The sequence below is a fragment of the Corvus hawaiiensis genome, chromosome 3, assembly GCF_020740725.1.
Source record: "Corvus hawaiiensis isolate bCorHaw1 chromosome 3, bCorHaw1.pri.cur, whole genome shotgun sequence".
Lineage (NCBI taxonomy): Eukaryota > Metazoa > Chordata > Aves > Passeriformes > Corvidae > Corvus > Corvus hawaiiensis.
Window position 1 is genome coordinate 69659335 of NC_063215.1, and position 13817 is coordinate 69673151.

A 13817-nucleotide genomic window follows, 5' to 3' on the forward strand; every position below is an offset into this window, starting at 1 on the left:
TAAATATTGACTTTGTATGGGCTTAAAAGGTGTGTATTCCTTCACTAACACAGGAGCACTGCCATGCTGCTCCACTCAGTCTAACCAGACCTATTACCATTGTTCAGCTTACTGATGTAGCAGCTTATTGGGCATAAGAATATCTGGAACTACCCTATGCTCACTCTTTGTCACTTTCTCTGAAAGATCTTTACTCTCAAACCTCCAAAATCACATCAGTTTTCTCCTCATTGAATGTGACTTCTAGTCTTCTGAGTATGGACGGTGATAGAGATACTGATAATGTAGAACATCTGCCATTATCGTCTGAAGTAGAATTATTTCCAAATGTCAACCCAAACACAAAACTTCCAAAATATGGATGTTTCTACAGCTCAGTAGCAGCCTCTAGTCAATGACTAGAGTGATTTATATAGGGAGAGTTTCCTTCAGTGGCAGTGCTGAGTTATGTTAAAACACTATTTTTAATTACATCATCCCTTCCCCAAATGACTCTCTTGATCACTTCTCCTACCTGCAATGTCAGGACTAGCTAGCAAAGTAATTTGAAGTGGGAGAAAGGAGGGCCCAGATAAATCACTACTTTAATTCCTGCTTGTAAATCACACTTTATATTTGGTCATATTGTAATTTCCAGTATGCCATTTGAAAAGGTTGGAGATCAAAAGGCATGAAAGCAATACTTACAGGCATTTCACAGAGGCAGATTCAAAATCCCACAAATTTATTTCACCATTTGTACTTCCTGTAGCTATCAATCTGCATCCTTCTACTTTTAAAACATCAAAACATTTAATTTCCACAGAAGATATAAAAGTCTACAAAGAAGATTAAAAGAAGAATTTGAGTAGGAGCATGAGTAGGACACTACAGACAGTGAAATGTTTTAACTGTTAATCTAACAAAATACCTAAACTGACAGTGTCTACAACAACTGCATATTGGATGCTATTTTAATACTATTGTATTTGAGCTAGATAGAAGCACCAGAGGGAATCAGGAAGTGATAGTATTGGGAGACTCCCTGCTGCAGAGGACAGGGGCCTCCAACCTGACCTGCTGTTTACAGCACAGTTGCAATTTTAGCATGTGAAAATAGGTGTAAGGGCTGAAGATTAATCAAAAGTAGGTATCTGTGGAGATACTCTAATCAAGTTCAAGGAAGAAGTCACTGAACAGAGATTTAATGACCTTTCCAAGAACATCATCCACATCTGTTACAAAGCTAGTGAAATTTTACAAGACAGGACTTAATTCTTGTGGACTATTCAATTAAAATGAAATATAAATTGAAACATAAATTTGACATTTTATTTTACCAAAGCAATAAGAAGAGAAAACGGAATCACTCTGATACTCAGCTTGATCCTTATGTGATGCTATTACTAAAGGTCAGCCTAGCTATAGCAAGAAAGACATCTCATTTCTGGAAGTGTCTGTATGAGAACCTCAGCTTACTATATTGTACAGGAATGTGAAGTGTATGTTCAGAGCAACTCCTTAATTATGGTGATAATCATGCAATGGAATTTTAGGAAGATTTAGCCCTTAGAAACAGTCATTTCTTACACAATTTATTCTGTGTATTTATTTCAGTGTACTGAAAAGACTGGAATCACAGAATCATAGAACGTGTAAGGTTGGAAGGGACCACAGTGGGGAATAATTATTTGGTTCTTGTCCTGTTGCTAAAACATGAAATCCTTGAAGGCACAGTAAACACTTTACTTTCCAATCTTCTGTAAATGGTGTCATGAATGATATGAAACTTTGAAGCGTTTCTCACCTCTGTATCATTTTTCAAAGAACTGGTGTTACATAGAAGCCGAATCTCTGGAAAAAAATCTTGTGTTTTTAAGGAGCCGGGCTTCAGTGACAGATATACAACTGGATTCCTTCGTGGAAATGGCACTACCTCAGGAAGCACCCATGTGACATATAGATCTGTTTGAGCTGAGTCACCCTATTAAAATAACAGACTTAATGAAAGAGGAAGGAAAAGGATTTCTCTGTTCATAAAGAATTACAGCAAGTGTGTACCAAAAGCTTGTTTTCTGTGACAAATTACAAAAACTGCTACAAGTATTAACTAACATATGCCTAAACTGCAAATTGAAGCTTCATCCAGACATATTCCAGCTCACCTTAAATTACCTGCTGTTATATTAGAAGCTGTGCAGCTGTGGAGTTCAGAGCTATTGATTTTACTCAGTTTAACTACCTCCTTAAAGTAAGTTGTCTCTTTAGTTATAGCTGCTTATTTCATTAACATTGTTACTCTCCATTTAATATCTACCAAAACATCCAGCAAAAGTGATGGCTGTTCCAGTTGTGTGAGAAAAAGCTACAACTCAGCTATAGCCTTGAGTCACTGATTCCTCCCCATCATGCCTAGAGGCAACTGGGAGTTACTTTGATGTTTTTCCAACTATAACAAATTCACTCTAGTATCTAGTTCCTGCTTTAACATTGATATTTCTGTCCATTTTGAAAAGTGTGACTGAAATCAGCTCCTTAGGTTTGCTACTGTTTTTATAGATTTCTTGAGCTGCAGAATGAAAAGATTTTAGTAAATCTTATGCTACTGAGTTTTTCAAACAAGAAATATCTTTAGGGAAGGACTAAAAATTGAGAGATATGTAGTAGACTCCTGCAAAGGATGAACTGTTTAAACTCCAGTTTACCTTGCTAACTACTGTATTTAGAGCCTTTAAAAACCCAATAATAAAAACAACCTGTATTTCTCATTATCACAGAAATACTTGTGGAAAAATGTTCTTCAAGTATGTGAAACAGTATTAATGTACTTAGATTCATAAAGACTTGGAGGAGATTCAACTCCTCACCAACCTGTTTGTCAAGGGATACATTTACATCATTTACAGTTAATGGATTGTTTAACAATTTCAGTAATAACACGGAGGAGCAAATGGTGTGATGTAGTGTTTCAAAAAAGTCTGAATAAGAAAAGCAAACCCTGTATAAAGCAGATTTTCACTAGCAGAAGGCTCAAAAGAAAAAATTATTTACTGAGATGAGAGCCTGTATATTTGGTTTTTTCCTAATATATCATCTGTCTAAAGCCACATTTTCTGCCTTGCACATAGTGGCTTTAAAGTTTCAGAAGAGTTTTGTTCCAAGTTAAACATTCCAATTTGAGGAACATGGTTTGCCTGAGAAATTAAGCCATAATTATTGTTATCTCTAAATGCATCCTTTTAGTTTTAGCTGAAGGGAACACAGAGTAGATGCTCAAAATTAAGCCAAGCGAGTCAATCTGATTTATTACTGCCTTGTTTCTTTGTATCAGTTCCTAAGAAGCCACTGTCTTAATCTATTAATTTTAAAGAAAAAGAAATAATCTTTTCGCCAAAATATTATCCTTAGAAGCTCTTTAAGTAGACTAAACTCCATCTGTAGTAACAACACCAATATTTTAAAGCTGTTGCCATACTGAAACCTCAATCGCAAATGAAAAAGCAAACTCAAGGAAAAAATTATAAGAATGCTGAAAACCAGCAATATACTACTAAACATTTTAACACTAGGCAGAAAGCTAATTTGATTGCATCAAAAAAGTAGATTGTTCCTTGACAGTTTCTGAAAGTTTATCTACTAATTAATAAAAAATCCTATTTTACCTTAAAAATGAGGGGCTACCAAATGAAATTAGGGGAGAAAAAAGAAGCATATTTGAAAAACCTGAATGATTTTCATCTTCCCTCTCTGCTCCAAAACAACAATTGCATGTTGACCCTCATCAGCCTTCAGATATACTATCTTCAGCACACGACGCTTGTCTTTGCTGTGTTGTGCTAAAGGCAAGGCTTTAACTTCTTGTCCACTTTCAAACTCCCAAATTTTCACTGTTCCTACACAGGGATGACAAAAATGTAGAAAAGGGAATTAACTTTTAGCAATAACCTGTACTGCAAATTCAGAAGCTTAAATAGGCTCAAACAGGAAAAGGAGAAAGAAAGAGAAAATCCAATTTGAGGTCACTGGTCTTTCAAAATTTTTAACAGTATGTGTGTTTCTTAGCAAAGCAGCTGTAGGGACAAAAAACTTACCAGAAAGCATCACTACCCTCTCAATTTTCCCATCTTTTTTCCCATGTCTATTTTTTTGTGCAGTCTGGGATAAAAGACCTCTGCTTATCTTACTTCTTACAGTTTCTGAGTAACATTAGCAGAGAGCAGTCAGAGTGTGGGCTATCTGGCAGAAGACTTTGGGTTCTGAACGACAGCAATGAGAGGGGGGACCTGATTGCTGGATTTGTCCCAGAGAGCTGGTGGTGAGAAGCAGCGACGGAATTTTCTTCAGTAAAGCAATTAATTATATGTGACTTGTATTTTGTAAGACTTGACAACATTCACCTTCTGTTGTGCTCTTAAGATCCATAAGGGGTGCAGTCTCTGCTCCCAAGTAGAAGCAAGAAATATTAGCCAGTATGCTGTGTGGAAAAAGCCATCATCTCCTCTTCAAGTGAGGCAGCTTTCATATATTTTACCTATTTTAATAATTCAGGTGTGTACTTTTGAAAATTTTAATGTTAGAAGAATTATTCTTTCATGTTGACAGATTATAAAATTATAACAGCTTCCTGCACAATTCAATGTGCACTTGTGTACTGGAGAAATCTTGTCACATTACCTAAAACTCACGCACCCTGAATAACAGACATGAAAAATACAGGTAACATATCTATATATCTATATCTATATCTATATCTATGTATCTTCTAGTGTTCAATGACTGCAGACACTGTAAAATTGAGCTTAGAGACTAGAAAATTTTAAAACTACCATTCTTCCTCTGCAGCCATTTAGTTATAGATCTAAGTTCCTAAGTCTTATGAGGAAACAACTTTTTAGACCAAGAGCTTTGAAGACAGTCTTTCAAAGAGTAACAGGCTAAAAAAGAACCAGAGCCCAAGCAGCCAAAAATCACCCTTCTGTGAACCAACTATCAAATAGAACCTAGACAAGACACACACCCCCACTTCTACAGACTGACAGCTGTGCAATCAAAATTAATTCTGTCACTGAGACAGTCAAGGCAAAGAGTTCTGTCTGCTAATGTAATATGTAATTTTTTTAAAAAAGGGAATAAAAAGTAGTAAAGGTAAAAAAAAGGTAGTAATTATTTAATTGCTTTACCATCACATGCCCCAGTAGCAAGATAAACCCCATTTATTTCAATAGCTGCACAGGTCACTTCAGTATTCAGCCCATGTGCATCTCCTATTTGATATATTTGAGATCCTGTTTCTAGGTCCCAGACCTGAAAAAATAATATGAGAGTTATTTTCAACACATCCTCTAAAACTAGTCACATGTGTTCTACTGTAATAGGAGAAATTACTGCCAATAGCAATTTTTTTTACTGAAACACCAGTGTATTTTCTCTGAAAATGTCCCTCTCTCTAGGGAAGCCATCCAGGCAAGGGGAAGCTCTATTTCTTATGTATGCTGTGATAAGACCCGTGTTAAGTCAGAGAAACTGACATTAAATATAAAGAGTTTTTACAGTGCAAAAACAAAGAAATCTAACTAGAAAGAATTGTTTCAGTTATAGTTTCTGTGCAGAATATAGAAATGAGGCTTTTCATACACATTTGGTCCAAAAATGTACAAACAACTATCTCTGATCATTATTGAATCCTTTTAGAAATTTAAGCAACACCTTATAATGAAATACCAGTACAAAATTTGGTCACTGTAGTGGGATAGCTCAGATTCAACTGGATTTATGAAGTAGCCACTGATTTAATATCCACTGTCTGGAATCTGATTTCCTGCAGCACCAAGTGCCCCAAATTATCTTGTAATTGTAATGGTGTTGTAGCCATTGTGCTCTAAGGAAGGCAGGGTTTACAGTGAGAAATAACATCTTTACAGGGAGTATAAACTGAAAAAACCATTACACAAACAAGCCTTTCTCCACAGGAATGCCACACATCACCAACTGACCCAATAAAAGATGCTACCTCTCCCTACAAATTTTGCCATCTAATGTACCAACAGTTGGTGAAAACTGCAGGTTCTCAGTACCTCTTATGATTGTTGTCTCACTGTTAAAAAGAAAAGCTGGATCTTGTGAAGCAAAATAGGGTTCATGGCTACCACTTCTCTGGATCTCAAAAATAGCCACAAAACCAACACTTTGAATAATAAATACTAATAACTTATCAAATCTCCTGATAACTTATTCCAAATAAAAAAGCTGAGAATTTTATTTTTCAGTATGAAGGGTGACAACTTACACTCACCTTCAGTATTGACTGAGTGCAAATGCTGAGAATCTGGTGAAAAGCCCTGTTGTAAAGCAGAACATTGAGGCTTTTCTCATGTGTCTGAGGCAACTCTTTTGAATCTTGTATCACACTAGCTAGGGGATAAATATCAATGACTTCTGAACCTGCACAAGGTGAGAGAAGTGAGAATATATACATTTTGTGCATAATTACTTTTCCTGGAAATTAAAAGATTTTATGTAAAGCATAGGGTTCATATGAGTTCTTCTGAAGAGCATAGGGAATATTGTCTGTTTTTTGAGAATACCTGTTCTCTGAAGCAGAAAACATTCACACACAGTCCCCAAAAAGCACCAGTCAAACAATGGCTAAGTGTTTATCTGTCTTACACAATCCCCTGCCCACCTTTGATGGGATTGACATCCTGACTGCAAATGAGTAGAACCATAAATCCTCCAGTCCCAGAGTTGGTTGGCATGAAATGGAATGAACCCAAATACATAAAACTCTAACCGGGAGATATATCACTCAAATAAATTCTGGTTTCTGCTTTATTAGAGATAAAGCAATTCTATCTGCAGGCAATGATCATGCCTTTCCAGTACCTTCCTTTATACAGCAGTGCAGGTCTGAATGGTGCTTTCCAAACACCTCTCAGTGCTCTTGAATCAGAAGGGTTGCAAAGACAGAGGCAGACGGGGACGATAAGACAAAAGAAAGGACAAGGTCTGTACAGTGCTCTCAAGCCAGAGAGCACATGCAGTCTCCCATTGTAACTCCACTATCCCTGCCAGTCTGCCAGCAGAGGCGCAGCAGAGAGTACAGAGCAAAGGAGGATATTGCCTAATCCCTGGCATAAGTCCAGGTGCAGAGGCCAGCAGCTTGTAAACAGGCACGGAAGGAAAGCTATGGCAATATTCAAATGAAGCATGAAGGTGAGCTGTGATTTATGAATGTTAGTGAATTACTAAGTGAAAATCTCCTCTGTAAAGCCAGGTACACAGCAATGAGAATTAATTAGCTCACATATAGCCTTAGTCTCTTGCCCTCTTCAGGGGCAGGAGGCATTCACTTAGACTTTTAATGGAATCATTAACAGAGTCTAGGACCAGACTTTCACAAATATTTAGGCACTTATAGAACCATTTTTTATAAGGGCAAGGTTACCTCATTTTGTCAAGGATCGACCTGTACAAATTCCCTACATTGCTAAGCCTTGAAAATCTCACCAGCATAAATTTGAAATGAAGATAGTATCTGTATCCTTAAGTGATTAAAAAATTCAGTAGAAACCACCAAGTCACTGAAAACAAAATGTTTCACATTCATCTTCTCAGATCTGACAAGCTTTGCAAGCTTTGTGCCTTGTTCCTAATCCAAGGACAGAAAAGGCTGTCTCCAAAGACAATTCCTTTATTTGCCTGGTACATCTCAGGCCTCTATAGCCCCAGAACAAGTTCAAAGCTGTCTTTTTTTGTGACTACATCTCTGGGGCAGACAAACCCTGCTGATTTCAAGAGTCTCTGCCTTAGATACAAAAGGCTAACATCCTTAGTGACAACTGCAAAGCTCTGGTCCCTCAGAGGTTGCAGGCTCCCTGCAACAGAGTCAGGAAACAGAGCCCAGAAACCCCAGGTTAAGTTCCCACAATATTTTATTCCTAATCAGTTGGACAGTGTGTCTATTGACACCTCAGATTGTGGGGCTGCCTGAAGCTACTGAGTTAAATAAGGAGCTTGAATATACTTGTGAGGACTCCACAGAGATTGCATGCTGCTGGTTTCATCTCCCAACAGGAGGCGGTGCTGGAGGAATAGTTAGGGGGAGTTCAATAGCTTAATAGCTTTCAAGAAATGACAAGTCTATATAACAATATCTGTAGCTTAATTTTGCTATGGGAGGCTCACCTTGCCTTCAGTGAAGCCTACCTCATTTCCTTTGGTTCCTGCTGTTAATTCCCATGCTGCATATTTTCATACCATTTTCAAGATAGAAATTAGCACCATATTGTAACCCACTTTAAAACAGTCTTAATATGCAAATACCCTTGTCTCCCGGTATTCTGGGTATTCTCATATAACTCATTCCTGTACTCAATTTCAGTTGCATGTAATCATAAAGGAAATTGGATTCTAGGAAAAGGGGCATGCTCTCACACACCAACTGCAATAACATACCCATGAGAAGCATGCCATGATCATTGTCAAATACCATGGGAAAGGCATTCATCTCTTCAGGACTCCCTTGATTTTCGTAGAAGACCTGCAGCGGTGAAAGGGTCTGTATATCCCATACTCTAAAAACCTAGAGGGAGAGAGAGAGGAGAAAATCTAGTATTGTATCCTGACTGGATTTCCAACTCCTTTTTGTTTCTATGACATTAATATTATAGCCCCCAATGAAAATCACATTGTTAAGAATGGTACATCCCAAAATAAGCAAGATAAATATCAAAGGTATCTTTATCCCTATTTTACTACGGATAAAATGCACAGAAAGGCTGAATTTTGTGGGCCTGAGAAGTCCACAGCAGAACCAGATCTCATGAAAACAGGTTCTACCCCTTAAAGACAAGATGTCTCCATTGTGTGACATACTTTTCTGCCACATACAGATAAATGCCACTTGTTTAAAAACTTGTATTTGAACTGGACTATGAAATGGTGTGCAACAGTACAAAGATAAATTTCAGGGGCTACTGGATAAAGAAATTCCTGAAACCTTTGACTGACAGCAGATGTTGGACCAAATCAGGATCAGAACACATTGCGGAAGTATTATTTTTATGCATATAAAGTTCTTGTGCTCTCCTTTAGGAAATGCTACTGATTACAGTCAGGGTACCATCTTGTAAGGAGCACTTGATGTATTTAGATGTATTGGTTCTTTCAGGTTCAATGGAAAGCACAGCATCTGTTTTAAACTCTAGAATAATTATATGTTAGCAGCACTTTTCATCTTGCCTGATCAGAAACTGTGTTGAACTTACTGCTATCCCATGCAAACTATTTTTAATACTTCAAGAAATCATGATTTAATTTCTCAGATTCCATGGCCTGTAGTGTGGTGTACTTCTCTGCAAGGTAATTTTACTATGTTCTCAAAAGTTATTTTGTCATCACATCTTATTCATCTGCCATAACCGGTGAGTCGCATACAGGCATTTGTGCAAGTTATTTGTATTCACTCAATTGTGCTATTACTATGGCTGCATTTTAATTGGGATTTTAACACAAAGACACATGTTGGCACAACATCAGTACTCTCATAAATACTCTGAGTGTTGTGGGACTTTACAAAAGTCACAACCTGATTTTAAAGGATGTTACAGTGGATCCATCAGAATTCTGAAAAGGAAGGGAAGAAAAGGAACAGATACATCAATCAGTGTTTAAACAAATCACCTTTGGCACCCACCAGAGAGAAATTCATACATGAGTGTTTCAGAATGTTAAGTAGAAGAACATTTCTCCTTAATATTTTGTTTGTTTTCAGGAAAACTCAAAAAGAAAGGACTCTAAAGAACTTTTTACTGAGAATAATTTTTCTCTGAGACAGTACTGAGTCAAAAGAACCATGTCCATCGCATTCCTCTGATTGACTTCTGATTATATTTCAGAGTTCACTCAGACATGCAATTTCTAAAGCCTACAAAAAGCAAAACAGTCATTGAGAAGCCTTGAAAAAGGAAATCTATTTGAACAGGAAAAAAAATTATGAAGCTCTTCATCCAGCTGAACAGTAGACCAGCAAAAACAGAAAGAAGAATCGATGGTGAGAACTGAGAAAGGGCAATATCGCAGGTGGATCTCCAAGCTCAGTGCTGGTACACTCACAATTAGAGCATGTAAAAACAGGTCTAAGAGCTGAAAATCAATTAAAAGTAGGTATCTATGGAGATACTACAGTCAGGTGAAAATAATAAATCACTGAACAGAGATATAATAACCTTTCCATACAGATCTGTTAAAGTATTAGTGAAATTACACAAAACAAAAATGAAGAAAGACAATTCTAATAGTTTAATGGACCATTCAAGTTAAATTGGTCAACAAGTGAGGCATGGGTTTGACGTAATATCAAAGCAATAAAAAGAGAAGATGTTTTTATAGCACAGGTGAATATAAGTAAGAGCTTCCTGCACCATTTCTTGCTGCTTGTTCAGTTGTTATGGCCAGTACCACATTAAGAAAATGCAGTCACCTAAAGTGACAGCAAAAACCTAGATACATCACAGCATTCATAAATCTCTCCCCTGCCTTATGGCTGCCTTCTCTTCCCAGCCCGTGGGGAGGGATGGGGAGATTACATAAATCCCTGCTCCACATGAGTAACTCCCACACATGGCACCACCAGTGTGGCCGCAAGATAAAATGTCAGTGCTGCTCATGCCTTTTGTTGCCTCTCTTCATGTATGGATTCATGCACAGTCTGTGTGCCGATGCAGATTTAGAAATTAGGAAGTGACTACGGGGAGTGGCCTTAGGAGTGTTTTGTTAATACTAACTTTACTGTCCTACTTATTTATTGAAGAATTTCCCACAGCAGCCTGAGAAATACCAGGAATCCCTGAAAACCTTTGAGAACATATTCTTTATGGCAACATGCTTTTAGACTGTGTCTTCTGAAATCACAAAATACAGACCATATACAAGCAAACCATATTAGGGAGGAGAAGGAATGTGGAAAGAAGGTGCTTCATGCTGGAAACATATTGGAAACAACCCACTGTTTCAACCTTATAGGGAAAGCTGAGCTGTACTTCCAACAACATTATATTTACTATGGTAACCTACATTAATGAGAAACTTGGTTTGGTTTAGCTGTTAGCAGAATTTGCCTTGACCCACAGACAGACTTTTCAAAGAGTTAGCAGCGCAGGGATTCTTGCCTGTGTTCCCACATTGCGACCAGCATTCTTCACACAGTTGGTATTGGGGCACAGGGGCATGCAAGAAATGCACATTCCATCTCTTTCCTACCTTGGCGGCAACAGCCCCAGTAAACGACTCTGTTATCCTCTCCAGGATTGCAATCTGGATCAGTTCCTTCTGTGCTGGGGTGCTCTTCTTGTGTCATTCATTTTTCAACCCAATGGCAAAATCACATAGTTACAGATGGAATTTCTACAGACACTGATAAAAATTGGGAACCAAATCCCCCCAGAATTCAGTGGGAGTTCTTGCCACTGAGACCCCTTCTGAACCCTCTGACATCTCTTGAAAAATTTAAAGGTCTATATTTGCATTCATAAACACTTTCCTCTTGAACGCCACCTTCAAGCCCTAAAACTCAGAACACAGAAAAAAGTCTGAACAATCTCTTCCATTGGCTCTAAAGCCTGTGTTTTATGATCACATAAAACCAGCAACACACCTCTCTTCTTTTTTCCTTAATACATTTGAAGACAAACAGAAGGCAAAAGGTTCATCTTAAAAACTAAAATGTGAAGAGCAGAGGGAAATAGAGAAAAGATGGGAAATAGGGCCAGAAAAAATTGGTAAATAAATTTTTTACATGCTCTCAGTAAAAACAATAAAGTTCAGTCTTGGGAACATTTATCTCTTGCCAGGTTTTTATGAGGATGCTACTGTGGAAACATGCTTTGACTTTGGAAGAAGCAAATCCTGTTCTCCTTTCCATCTGTAATTAACTGAGATAGATAAAAGACTAAAGAAGTTTAGGTTTTGCCCCTTCCCCCACCAAAACATAATCCCTTCAATTTACTGATAGTTAAGAATAAGTGACTTTAAAACACTGTTCTACAGGAAATATCTCAATAACTCTCAGAGGAAACAGTAACTTTCTTTTAGTTCTTCCAAACTCTCACATTCTGCTGACACTTTCTGAAAGTTAAAGAATATTTGTTTTTTGAAAAAGTCAACCTTCCTCAATTTTACAGAATGGTGATGCTGCAAGTCTTTAAAAGGACTTATGAAAAAACACTTATGCAGGAAAATCCAAAATCCAATCACTCTTGGGGCAGAAAGAAGTTGCGCTAGCCACAGTATTCACTGTAGGCATAGACAAGGAAGAGTAAGGAACAATTAAAGTAGATTTTTTTGTTGAAGTGTTTAGTTTATATGCTCCTGTTTGCTACTCTGTTCACCTGTTTGAGAGGGTCATTTAAGGCTCCATGGTCTAAGTGAAAAAATTCACAAATTCATACAGAACATCTGAGGCCTCAAAGACAAAAATCACTAGGCATGAATGTCAAACTGCAGTTCTCCTTGCTGTGTTATTTAATAGAGTAAGTTATCTGCAGAGAGTGCCTATATGTGTCTTGTGATCCCTGAAGGTGGTCCTGCAAAGCGCTACAACTCCCTGTCACAGTGGGAACACTTAGGAACAAATTGATGTCAATGGGATTGCTTGTGAAGTTAAGGGAAGGAGGATTTAGCTCTAATCATATTAATGCAATGTGGTGCAGCAGACAGTACTATAACTACTGCCTTATTGAGACAGCCACTTGACAAAGTTCAAAAGTATGAGCATTCCAAATCACTTCCTCAGATAGTATGATTAATCTGGCAGTATATAAAATTACTTACTTTTCCCAAACATGAAGGGATTCTGGAAAGAAATGAAACTGTCATATGCAACAGTGAATCTAATTACATAGTAATGAGCCTGAAGGATATATACTGGGTGCTGCTATTTAGAGTGTGTAAATGCTTTGCATGTCTTGTCTCTATACTGTGTGCAGGATGTGCAGCCAACAGACAGACCTGGTCCTTGCTGCAAAGACAAAATAACACTCAACACTTCTGGAGAACCGCTTCAGTGGACATTTAGATGGTGTGGGGGTCAGAAACAGGAAGCTAGGGGTGTAGGACAGAGGCGGCTGCCCATGGATACCTGAATCAGAAGTTAAAAACCAGGTAAGGTTCCTCCTGTCAATCTTCAACCAATCTTAGAATGATTTTCTCACCTTAGACAAAGTTTTCTAAGGAATTTTACTTTTTCATGGAAGAACAACAGCTGTGTTGGAAGGGACCTTTGGAGATCACCTTGTCTAACACCATGGTTCAAGTGAAGCCACACAGAGCAGGGCCATGTCCAGATGGACTTGAAATATCTCCAAGGATGGAAATTCCACAACTTCTCTGGGCACCCTGCGTCAGTATTTGGTCTCCCACACAGTAAAGAAGTGTTTCCTCATGCTCAGACAGAAGCTCCTGTGTTTCAGTTTTCATTGCCTTTGTTCTGGTCATTAGGAACCACTGAAAAGATCCTGGTACCATCTTCTTTACACCCTCCTTTCCAATATTTGCATACATGGATGAGATATCCCTTGAGACTTCTGTAGACTAACTTTGTAGTGACTTTTATTTTTGCAGACTACCTAAGGCACAGAGTAATTTGAATATTAGAAAACAGGACAGGAAATAACAGAAAATTGGATATCTTACATGAAAAGTCTGAAGAATATTCAATGTTTTTGAAGGATTATGCAATATAAGAGGAGAATAAAATTCTTAATATCTGGGAGAAACAAATAAACCAAAGAGAATAAAAGCACAGCAGTAAGAGAACTTTGGGTTTCAAAGCTGTATACAAA

At 37.7% G+C, this 13817-nt stretch overlaps 1 protein-coding gene across 10 annotated transcripts in view; it reads right to left on the bottom strand.

Annotated features, from left to right (window-relative positions):
- The window catches only part of WDR64 (WD repeat domain 64), a 69983-nt gene that overhangs the window by 15543 nt on the left and 40623 nt on the right, over window positions 1–13817 (bottom strand). For 9 of the 10 annotated variants that reach the window (XM_048299493.1, XM_048299490.1, XM_048299486.1 and 6 more), the window contains 7 exons: window positions 11239–11325; window positions 8434–8560; window positions 6272–6420; window positions 5160–5283; window positions 3703–3872; window positions 1787–1963; window positions 688–818 (listed from right to left, as the gene is read on the bottom strand). In XM_048299493.1, the coding sequence (XP_048155450.1) occupies window positions 688–818; window positions 1787–1963; window positions 3703–3872; window positions 5160–5283; window positions 6272–6420; window positions 8434–8560; window positions 11239–11325 (965 nt within the window). The remainder of the gene's footprint in view (window positions 1–687; window positions 819–1786; window positions 1964–3702; window positions 3873–5159; window positions 5284–6271; window positions 6421–8433; window positions 8561–11238; window positions 11326–13817) is intronic. The other variant, XM_048299485.1, reaches the window with a different exon arrangement.